We start from the raw sequence: 11,136 nt of genomic DNA, 5'->3' as shown, positions 1-11,136 counted from the left end.
TCCTCTGCCAGGGTCACAGAGCTAGAGAGTGGCAGAGCTAAGAGGTTCAGGAACCCCAGGCCCTGGCATCTGCCCCATACAAGGACCAGGCTCTGACCCATGCAAGGCTTCAGCACCTTTCTTTCGAGCAGCTGAACTATCCCCATTTTACAGATGAGAAAGTGAAGGCTCAGAGAACACCCTGTGTGAGCTGGCACCCGTCTGAACCCAGGCATGTTTCTTTCCCAATGCTCACCATGAGGCGCCGTCACCCCTCCCTGGTCCGTGTGCAGGTGTTGGCCTGTCTGGTCTCCACTTCTCCCCAGGACCTGCACCAGGCCTAGCTCAGGCCAGTAGGTGCTCAGTAAGTGCGTGGCATGAAACCGCAGAGCCAGGTTTTGGGTTTGCAGACCATGCACTTGGGGGTGTCCTCTGAATAGTGCCAGATGGATCAGGAAGGACAAAAGCCACCTCAACAGAGGGAGTGAGGCTGGGCTCAGTCAAGACTGGACAGGAATGCAGAGGCCAGCGCAGCTGACATTGTGGAAATTGACAGTGTCCTCTCAAAGGACTGGATCCTGGCTGGGGGGAGGCCCGTCCAGCCCAGACAACATCCTCACAGGAAATGGAGGCGTCAGGCCAGTGACAGCAGCAACGCTCCCTGTTCTCATTCCAGGCTCCCAAGTGACCTTCTGCCTGTAAGCAGTTACCAACTAACAAATGAACACACTGGTTATGAATTTGACTTTCTGGATAACTAGAGGAAAAGAATGTGCTGACATTTATCCATCGCCTGCACCTCGCCTGCAAGATACTTCAGCCTGCAATAAATCCCAGCACATGTCACAAATAAATACAATGATTCAAAAAATACTTGAACTTCTGCTAAAGTTAATTTTCCTAGATAATTAACTAATTAGTTAATGCTCTGACTTATGCCTCAGTGTCTGGGCTCAGTCCTCGTCAGTCAGCCTGGCCGATCCCAGTGAACATTTTGGATGTCGTTGCTGGGCCTGCAGACTAAGGGGAAGTGGGGCCCTTGCTGCCACATGCCTGCTGTGCAGAGAGTCAGCGGCCCCCCAGGGTCACACCTGCTGCATTCCACACTTCCTGGAACTTTGCTTCAGTTCTGCCTCACTCGACACAGTTATTAGGCCCTACTGAGTGCCAGGGACTAGGTCAGGCACTTCATGATTCTACCCTCTTTCCTCATCCCTATGCCAGCTCCGAAGAGCATGAACTTTGGGGCAGAGAAGAGCACTAGACCTGGAGTCTGGGGCTCTGCATTCAAACTCTGGCTCTGCACCACGTCACCGAGGCCCTAGGCAGGCCTGGTGGGCCCCAGGTCTCCATCTCCTGGGCCGCGCAGTGGTTTGGCCTGGGGGGCATCTAGGACTCTCGGAGTCAGGGTGGGGTAAGGAAGGGATGGAGAAGACAGTCGTGCTGGGGCAGAGCCAGGGGCACCAGGAGGAGCCTCTGCATGGGTGGTGCAGCCAGGAAGCCCTGCAGCCAGGGCTGGAGCAAGAGCAGTCAGGGGGCACCTCCCACTGTGGACTGCAAGAGCTGTGCTTTGCCCTCGCACCATCAGGAACAGAACTAGACTGGTGGGGGCGTAGCTGGCTTGTCCCCAGGAACGGGGCCGCATGTGTGTGCGTGGGAAGACCTGGCTGAGCACCCATGGGCACCCAAGATGCTGCTGTTCAGCGGCAGGCAGAGCCCAGAAAGGGCCTCCTCTAGACCTGGACCAGTGAGAACTGGTGCCCCTCATCCCATGACCTGTGATGAGACTCCTGAACTGATGGCCTCAGTCTCCTCTTCTGTTGACCCTCAGGACAGGAGACCCTCATCATCTGTCTCACTAGCTCATCACTCAACAAAAACCCCAAGCAGCTTCTCGGTGCCAGGCACTAGAGAGTCAGAATGCCACAGAGTGTCTCTGTCCTAGCCGAGAGGTGCCAAGGAACTCCTCAGGCAACATGGGGACAATCCCCTACATGTGCCACGTCACACAAGTCACATGCAAGGAGGACAGAGAGGGGGTGTGGCTAATTGTGGTCCTGAAGATTCAAGGCCACTGTCTGGGCAAGGACTCACAGGATGTCCTTGAAGGATAGATGGAGGCTGCTGATGGACCATGTCTCCTGTAGGAGGTGGCAGGGCCAAGGCCCAGAGTCACGGTGTACAGCAGTCACATGGGTGGCATGACATCATGATGTGGGACTGAGCTATGATCCCTCTTTGGGTCCATCCCGTGCACTGTGCCATGGGCATGTTCAGGGTAAAGGACTGCCAGGTGCACCTGCCTACCATCCCAGAGCCCAGGCACTGGCCAAGGGGAACAGCCAGGTGGAGTTGGAGGGAGGCAGAGGACAGGGCTGGCAGGGCTGGATGAACTGGGCAGGGCTGGCAGGGCTGGACGGGACTAGGCAGGGCTGGACAGGGCTGGGCAGGGCTGGGCAGGGCTGGACGGGACTGGGCAGGGCTGGACGGGACTGGGCAGGGCTGGATGGGGCTGGCAGGGCTGATCGAACTGGCAGGGCTGGATGGACTGGCAGGGCTGGATGGACTGGCAGGATTGGACGGGGCTGGGCAGAGCTGGACAGGGCTGAGCAGGGCTGGACGGGACTGGGCAGGGCTGGATGGACTGGCAGGACTGGATGGGGCTGGGCAGGGCTGGTCGGGGCTGGGCAGGGCTGGACAGGGCTGAGCAGGGCTGGATGGGGCTGGGCAGGGCTGGATGGACTGGCAATGCTGGACGGGGCTGGATGGGGCTGGGCAGGGCTGGACGGGGCTGTCTGTGGGAATGTACCTCTGGGAGTCCAGTGGTCAGGAAGGCAGCAGCATACTCCGACAGTGCCACGTCGTGGACCATGTTCTGGGCCATCTCAGAGAGCAGGAGGTTGACAGGACCGTGTCTGCCCAGCTCCTGCAGTAGCCGGGTGATGAGGTGGTTCCTCTGTAGGCACTTGTGGACCAGGGAAGCCAGCTTGGCCTGACAGGAGAGGAACGTGGGCGCAGAGCTCCCGCAGGGCTGCACAGTGGGGCTGGTGGGCGGCTCCCTGCTTCCCACACCCAGCTCTGTCTCAGCCCAGGGCAGCAGCCCCCTGCATGCCTCCTCCACCCAGCAGCCCGGCCCCAGGGCTCCCTGCTGCCCTCCAATGGGTCCAGGATGGAGAGCATGGACCTGGGCCCTATTGTTGAGGCCAGGCTCCCTTCCACACCTGGATGTGTCCCTCTGTGCCACGGGGCTGTCCAGGGCACCAGGAGACCTGCAGACACAGCCTCCACAGGGTGCTCATTTGTTAAGCACAAGGGACCAGGGTCCTCATTTAAATCAGTGGCATATGACAAATGATAAACCCAGAGGCGGGGTGGCAGCCCTGTGTTCTTGAGCTTGACAGTTTACTTTCCACGAATTCTCAGTAGGAATCACTGAGATTTCTGTCTCACAGATGCACAGGTGAAGCTCAGATGGGACGGGGACTCTGGGAGGGACCTGACTCAGGGACTGTGCGGCCTGCATTTCTGATTGAACAGTTGAGGAAACAGAGGCCCAAAGGGCAGAGGGCTGTGGGGGTCCTGGTGTCACCATGTTCTGCTGATGCCCAGGCTCCTCCCTGTCCACCCGCCCAGAGACCAGAGGGAAGAACAAACCCTCCCACCCTTCCCGATCCAGGCCCAGATCGGAGGTGTCACCCTAGCCAGCTTCCAGGTCCCCAGCAGAGAACACGGAAGCCCGCAGGCCACAGAGCCTTCTTAGGAATTTGTCCCAGAGGCTCACGTCAGGATGGGTGGGGACGCTCCAAGGAAAATGCAGGTCAGTGTTCCTGTGCAACAACAGGAGAGGCAGCAAAGCCACCAGCAGGGCACTTTGAACTGAGGCCCTGGAGCACTCTCCACCACCACGGCCTGGAGGGTAGGTCACAGTGCCTGGCACCTTCTGGGTCATGCCACCAGGCAGGACCCAAGCATGTGGGTCACTTAGCTGATGAAGGTGGCTGATCTCAGGTGTGGGAGGAAATATGTGGAACGCTATCTCCAAACAGTGACATGGGGGATTTTCTCTCCTTCCCCCTTCAGTCTAGCATCGGTGTTCCGGGGGATGGGAAACACAAAGGCGGTTTGAAGGAGGCAGGTGGCGCTGACGTCACGGTCCCCTCACCTTCAGCGGGGCCACAGCCACGTCGGCCTCATGCTGCTTTCTCTGGAGCTCTTCCAGCTGCGAAGGAAGCAGTCTTGGTCACATGGTGCCCCGCTGCTGGCCATGCCCGGCCTCCCCGGGCAGTGGACTCGGCTTGACCCCTGCCTCCTCGCCCCCTTTCCTTGCATGAGGACTCGTCCAGGAACGGGGCCTCTTCCATCCCCACTGAGCGGGACGGAGGCTGTGGCCCTGCAGAAGGCACTCTGCCAGGCCGCGGTCTCAGCAGCCAGCTCTGAGGCTGCTTCCGTGGGGAAGGACGCCTGGTCCCGAGGCCCTCACAGAGCCCAGAGACTTCCAGCCTGGTGGCACCACTCAGCCACTCACTGACACCCCTGCCAGTCCCTCTGCCTCGGTTTTTTCACCAACTGGGGGGATGTCACTGTCCACTCAGGGTGAGGCCTGCAGCGAGGACACTGTGGACTGAATGACAGAGAGACTGAGAGTCACCCTGGCCTCAGTGGGCACTCAGCGGATGACAGCTCTCCTCATCACCCACGGGGCTGACCTTGGACACGGTTGCTCTGAAGCGGCTCCTGGAGAGGGGAGTCAGGACCCTCTCTCAAATTTGGTCTGGCCCATGATGCTCAGCTCCCAGAATAGCAGAAGTGACACCTGGCCTGGCCTTTGAGAGGACAGGCGTGTCCACTTTCAACCCTTTTCAGGGTAAGACACAAGGACAGGCCCAAAACAGAGGGCAGAGGTCTGGGTGTGCTGCCCCTGAGCCACCCTGCAGAGGTGCCAGGTACATGTGCACGGAGCCACCTTGGACTTTCCAGCCTAGTCCAGTGTCCAGTGAGTAACCCCCACTTGTGCCCAGCTGAGTCCCATCCGAAATCCTGCCCCATAAGATGTGAGGCAGTGGCTATGCCTGAGCGCTTTCCAATAGTGAAAACCCAAAAAGCTACATTAGAGGTCCCCAACCTCTTCTGGCCTCTAATAGTCCTTAGGCCTCCCATGCCCACATGCATCAGAACGTGTGTGTATGTATGTGTGTGTGTGTGTGTGTGTGTGTGTGCGCGCGCGCGCGCGTGTGTGTGTGTGTGTGTGTGCCTACAGAGTTACACTATGCAAAAGACACGGCATTGTGTTTGTCGTTTGATGGAACACCCTGGTGCGAGTTCCACAGGAACACGAGCAAACCGACCTCATCCCTTTCAAACATGAGTATTCTTCCACCATGAGGCAGAAACAAACCACTTCTTTGTTTATGGGAATTTTTCTGCTTCCATTTCTTTGCTTAATAAACAAGCCTTCATGGATATTTCTATAAGCCTGTTTGGGGATACCTTTTGGAATATATGCAAAATTTCAGCTTCAAGCAGACTGTCTCATATTCAAAAGGAACTTAATGATATTTGCAGGATTCCATGAGACCTTCTCCCCACCTTGGTTTAGGAAATGGCATGAGTGTGTTGCTTTGGAATGAGTGTGTGGACGTTTGCAATTAAAAAGTAAGAAGATGAGCCGTAGATGAGGAGAAACTGCCTTTCAAATCACACGTCCAATTGTTCTTCAGTTCTAGTGTTTTATGGACTCCTTAGGATTTTCTACGTGAAAGACTGTACACAATTATTATGTATCAATTCATATTAATTAAAATTTGAGATAATCACAGAATCGCATACAATTGTAGGACATGATGGAGAGATCCCTTGTGTGTTTTGTCCAGTTTCCTCCTCAGTAACATTTTGTAAGACTGCAGTGTAAGGTCCAATGAGGGACTGCGTCAATGCCACCCCTGATCTTACTTGGGTTCCTGTGGTTTCACATGAGCATGTGCTTGGTCAATGCAATTTCACCCCATGGAAGCTGCATGTGGCCACCCCACCCTGATCCTGGCAGCTGCGACAGCGCAGGAATCCTCTCCAGGCCTTTCAGAACACACCCACCCCGTTCCCGTAGAGCAAGGGCTTGACCTTTCTTTATGTAAACTTTAAGGCTGTGTAAAAACCATATATGTGTGCATTTAAAAATTTTATTTATCAGAGGCTACTGGTTGGAGGAAGGACAGTCCCCTTCTTTTCCCTCCTTACACCAACCTACATTTAAACATCTAATAGACATTACCAAGCCCCTGGGAACAGAGTGCTCCCCACGGAGGAGGTGTTGACCCCGCCTACCTTGCCCTTGAGCTCCTCCTGCCGCTCCCGGTGCGCCCACCCCTGGTCTCTGAGCTGGCACTTCAGGGTCTGCACCTGGTGACGGAGCCGCTGGACACACAGCCTGGGGTCCTCTTCAGATGCCTTGGCCTCTGCGTCCTGGAGCTACGGAAGGCACAGATCTGGATGAACTTAGGTTCTCAGGTACATTCCCCCCACTTTATGTGGTCTACCTATATTTTCCTCACAGAAATAATAAATAGAACTTAGAAAATAAGGGGACGAATATTTAAAAAAACCCGAATCCCACCAGCCAGCAGAATGGTGGGTACCGGGCCTGCTCCTCCATGCCTTTCCACTGTCCCTCCTGTCCACGGGTGAGTGCAAGGCTCACACTGGGGTCCCGAGGAGTGTCGGGAGGGCCCAGGGAACCCCAGAACAACAACCGAGAACATTATTCTCAAAAACATGCCACGTGCAGTTTGTTGCGCCACCGTCTGCTTTAATAGTGGTCCCTGGCCACTATCCTCAAAGAGAGTCCCATGGATGGAATTTCACGTCCAAGTCAAATCATCAGACACTGAATCTATTAAAGCTTCATGTCTTTATATAAAACAGAAAATGCTGACTTCCATGAGCTCACCCTTCTTGGACGGGGCATGAGGGCCACGCTTTCCCCTGGCTGCAAAGGACCTGTGGGAGGACACAGCCCTGTAGGAAGTGGGCTAAACAAGGGACACCCCCCCATATGGTCCTGGATTCTAAGTCCCGATTATTAGAATAACTTACACCCATGTACAGACTCGAGTTTCTATGTGTTCACACGCACCCACAGATTTTTCCTTCATGAAAGCTAATAAGCAACACGTGTCCTCGACTTTTCTCCCTTAACTCCAGGCCACGAGATTTCCCCTGTGGCCAAATGCTGCTGAAAATGCTATTGTCAGGATGTGGGTGACCTTCTGTGGCCATGCTGGGTGCTGGGGTTATTCTAACATTGAACAGGCCTCTGGATTCTTCCCTAGGATCATAGGAGGGGAGCTTCCAGGTCGAAGGGTGGGGCATCGGTAAGCTCGGGGTACACCAGGGTGGCTCAGGAAGGAGCAGCATGGCTACCAGCAGCCAGCAGCAAGAAACGCCCTTCCCTGGCCCGTGGCAGTCCACCTGGACCTAGAGCAGTCGTGTGGGAGGCTTAAGGCCCACGAAGCTCCATCTTCCACCATTCCTGACCCAGTGGAAACGGGTGGGAGGGGATCCCGAGCTCTTCTGTTGGGCAACGAGAGAGGAGAGGGGAGAAGGGCCAGCAGGCAGTCCACCGTGGGTCCATGGCTGACGGGCCTCTCCGTGTGAACTGGGTCCACAGGAGCAGAATGGGATGTTGTTTTTTAATTAACAGAAATTCACGCTGCGTGGGCCTGAGATTCACAGGCTGGGCCCTGTCAAGAACAGATGGGTGCTCCGAATGCTGCCATCCAATTCAGCTCCAAGACTTCAAAACAACTTGGCCTTTGGGAAGTTGGTGTCTCACTGTTGCCTCCCCCCTCTGGCAGTGACTTGGACCAGGGCTTTGTCCCCACAGGTCCTAGGAAAGTGTGCACAGCAACCTCTCAAGAGAATGAGGGTCAGGGCCTGGCTGCATGTCACCCAGCTTGCTCTATAGGGCAGACATGTGAGCTACGCTCTGACTGTGCACTGAGCTTGCCTTGGGGACAGTGGTGACTTGTCCCTCAAGGAACTCTGGCAGGTGGAGAGACTGATACAGACACAAGCAATTAACACAGTGTGGTAAAGGGCCACCCAACCAGAGGCTTCAGAAGCCTGCAGAAGGCTGAGCACCAAGGTCCATGGTAGGGCAATGCCTGTGCCCCATTCCCACGGTGTCAAAGCTCCCACTGGGACTGGCTGCAAGCCACCCAGATGACGCAGTGAACACGGGGAGAGAGAGAGAGAGGTGGGCATGAGTCAGCTCCAACACCCTCTTCCCCTAGCCCAGGCCGGGGGTTGCCCCCCAAAATGAGCCCTAAGGGTAGGCAGCAGTTGCTAGGAGGAAGCTGGGGTGCAGAGAGGGCAGGTGAGGGATGCAGAGAATCCAGGCTGGTGGCCCTGGGAGTGCGGTGGGCAGAGCTGAAGCTTCTAGAGCCTAGGGCCAGGGCATTGCGCATGTGAGTGGCTGGCTTTCGTACCTAGTGTGACAGTAGCCTCAGGAGGGTTTTGGTCCCAAGAGTGGCATGAGACTAAGGGTCCCAGGCTTGAGACTAAGGGTGACAGAAAGGGGGACTTCTTCACCCCTTCCTCTGTCCACCTCCAGTCCCACGGATTCTACTCTTAGTTACTGACCTAGGTTCTCAGCGGCTACGCCTCTTGTCTACAGAGCCCAGACTCCTTCTGCCCACTGCTTCCCACAGCCCACTGTCCCCTCTCCTCGCAGCAGTCACTTTTCATGCCTTGGGTCCTGTTGTTCTCCTGCTCAAAATCCCACTGTATTTAGAATGGTCAGCGGGAGCCTAGCAGCCTCCTGGGATCCTTCTTGGGACAGTTTCTCCAACTTCGCCTCCTCCCAGCCTCGGTGGGTCCACGGTGGCCCAGTCGCACCAGCCCCCTCCTGTTCAGCAAACCTGGCTCCCCACTGCCGCAGAGCCTGGCCACTGCCTGGCATCCCCTGCCCACCGTTTCTTCCCAACCTTGGAAGCTGTGGCTCCACAGTCGCCTCCTTAGATCCCAGTCTGCCCCAGGTCAGAACAACTGGTATCGGAAAACCATGGGATCGGGGAGAACACATAAAAATAGTTCTGTGCCTACACTGGAGGGTGGCCAAGCAGGACCACAGCTCTCCAGAAAAATGACTACAATAGGGCAAGTTCCCTCCAAGTTCCCTGGGTCTCTCTCTGAAATATTTTCAAACATTTATTAAGGAAAAGAACACCCTGATGAGAGTGGTAGCATTTCTGGGTCGGGGACAAGGGACCGAGCTCGGGGATGCTGAGACAGCTGGGGATTGTGGGACAAACAGAAAACCCAGACACTGTCCTAGAAATGCCCTCATGGCCTTGGCTGAATCACAGGCTTGTGTGGTTTCAAGACTGAGACCCTTGCAGGGGACAGCCGCTGGGAGGCCTGCTGCCCAAGAGAGCTCCGAGGTCACATGCCACCAAGATGATGGCAGCACTCTGGCCAAAGCAAGGATAACAGCTTCAGTGAAGGCTCTGCACACTGAGCTGAAGCCACTGAAAGGCCCCGACCTAGAGAGAAGGCCACACTTTGGGAGTCACAGCAAGCCCTGGGGTAAGACGACCTGCTGATCAGCCGACAACCTGTCAAACGTCCAGTGGCCAGCCAGAACAGAACCCCTTGGCCCTCTTAGAGGATGATGGTCATCAGCAATCTCCACAACCCCTCAAAGTCAAGCAAAAAAGTTCTTTCAATTACTAGACAGGTAAAGAAGCAGGTAAATGTTCACCAAGAAGTAAAACCACCAATAGAAGCAAGCAAAGAGATGGTTTAGATACTGGAGTTAGCACATAAGAAAGACCTGAAAAGGGCTGGGGATGTGGCTCAAGCGGTAGCGCGCTCGCCTGTCATGCGTGCAGCCCGGGTTCGATCCTCAGCACCACATACCAACAAAGATGTTGTGTCCGCCGAGAACTAAAAAATAAATATTGAAAATTCTCTCTCTCTCTCTCCTCTCTCACTCTCTCTTTAAAAAAAAAAAAAGACCTGAAAAATAACTATGAGCTCACTTATCATATGAAAAGGTAGACAAAATGAATAAAAACATGGAGTGTGTCAATAGACAACCGGAATCTTTTAAAAAAAAAAAAGAATAAAATGGATTCTCTAGGCCTGTGAAATACAATCACTGAAATTAGGACCTCATTGGGTGGATTAACAAAACCTGACACAACAGAACATAGGATTGGCAAACTAGAGGACGAGTCAATAGAAATGCAACCTGAAGGACAAAGAGGAAAAAAAGAACCGTTTTCAAAAGATGTGGGATTCAGACAAAAACCCTAGATATCTAGGAGGAAAGAGAAAAATAAAGCAGAATAAAATATTTGAAGAAATAACAAGCAAGAATTTTTCAAGTTTGATAAAAGTCATGAATATTCAACTTCAAAAGTCTCAGAAAAACCAACCAGGATCAACACAAATACCCCCTCACCCAGACACGTCCAGTCAAGCTGCCCACAAAACAAACCCACAGACAAAAAGGAAATGTGAAAAGTAGCCAGAAAGGAAGCAACACACGTCTTTCAGGGTGAAAATGGTCACTGTAACAGATCCCTGGACAGGAACTTGGGAGGCAGGAGACAGTGGAAAGAGACCTTTAAGGTTACAAAGGAAGGGAGAATGCGGGCCGCCTACAACCCCGCGTTTTAAATTGGGTGGTGAAAAAAATTGCTTTCATAAAAAGAATTATGAAGAGTCAATCACCAGGAAGCCCTCAGCAAGCTCTTAAGGAAACCAGACCCGGGTGAGGAAGAGTGAGAAACAGCACAGCCGGAAAGACAGGAGGGCAACATGATCCGTGACCACTAACCGCTGCGAGGGGACAGGTGTGCCACACACAGGAGTGGGACCCAAATAAAGGTTCTGCATAATCCGAGATGTGGCGAAAATACAAATTTAAGAAATATTTAGGTAATCAACAGATACATTTGGAATTTCTTGGGTGATCACTAAAAAGAATGAACTAGAATGCATGATACCGCAAGCTACTGAGAGGAAAGGGAATAATCAATAATAATTTAAAAAGAGACTAACACAAAAAGCAAAGTCCTGAAAGAAAGAATAAAAGGAATCAGAGTAGATGAGACAAATAGAAAAAATAGCAAACAAATTTTAAACATCACAATA

At 53.8% G+C, this 11,136-nt stretch overlaps 1 protein-coding gene across 1 annotated transcript in view; it reads right to left on the bottom strand.

The window, feature by feature from the left end:
- The window catches only part of LOC308654277 (uncharacterized protein C4orf50), a gene marked incomplete at its 3' end in the record, with an annotated part of 44,806 nt that overhangs the window by 9,570 nt on the left and 24,100 nt on the right, over window positions 1-11,136 (bottom strand). The window contains exons 9-11 of the mRNA XM_081303474.1: window positions 6,301-6,444; window positions 4,142-4,198; window positions 2,789-2,971 (exon numbers count right to left, since the gene is read on the bottom strand). Coding sequence (XP_081159600.1) covers window positions 2,789-2,971; window positions 4,142-4,198; window positions 6,301-6,444 — 384 coding nt within the window. The remainder of the gene's footprint in view (window positions 1-2,788; window positions 2,972-4,141; window positions 4,199-6,300; window positions 6,445-11,136) is intronic.

This window comes from Spermophilus citellus, assembly GCF_964194105.1.
Source record: "Spermophilus citellus genome assembly, chromosome: 8".
NCBI classification, from domain to species: domain Eukaryota; kingdom Metazoa; phylum Chordata; class Mammalia; order Rodentia; family Sciuridae; genus Spermophilus; species Spermophilus citellus.
Note: the sequence above shows the minus strand (reverse complement) of the source record. Positions and strands in the feature narration are given on the sequence as shown.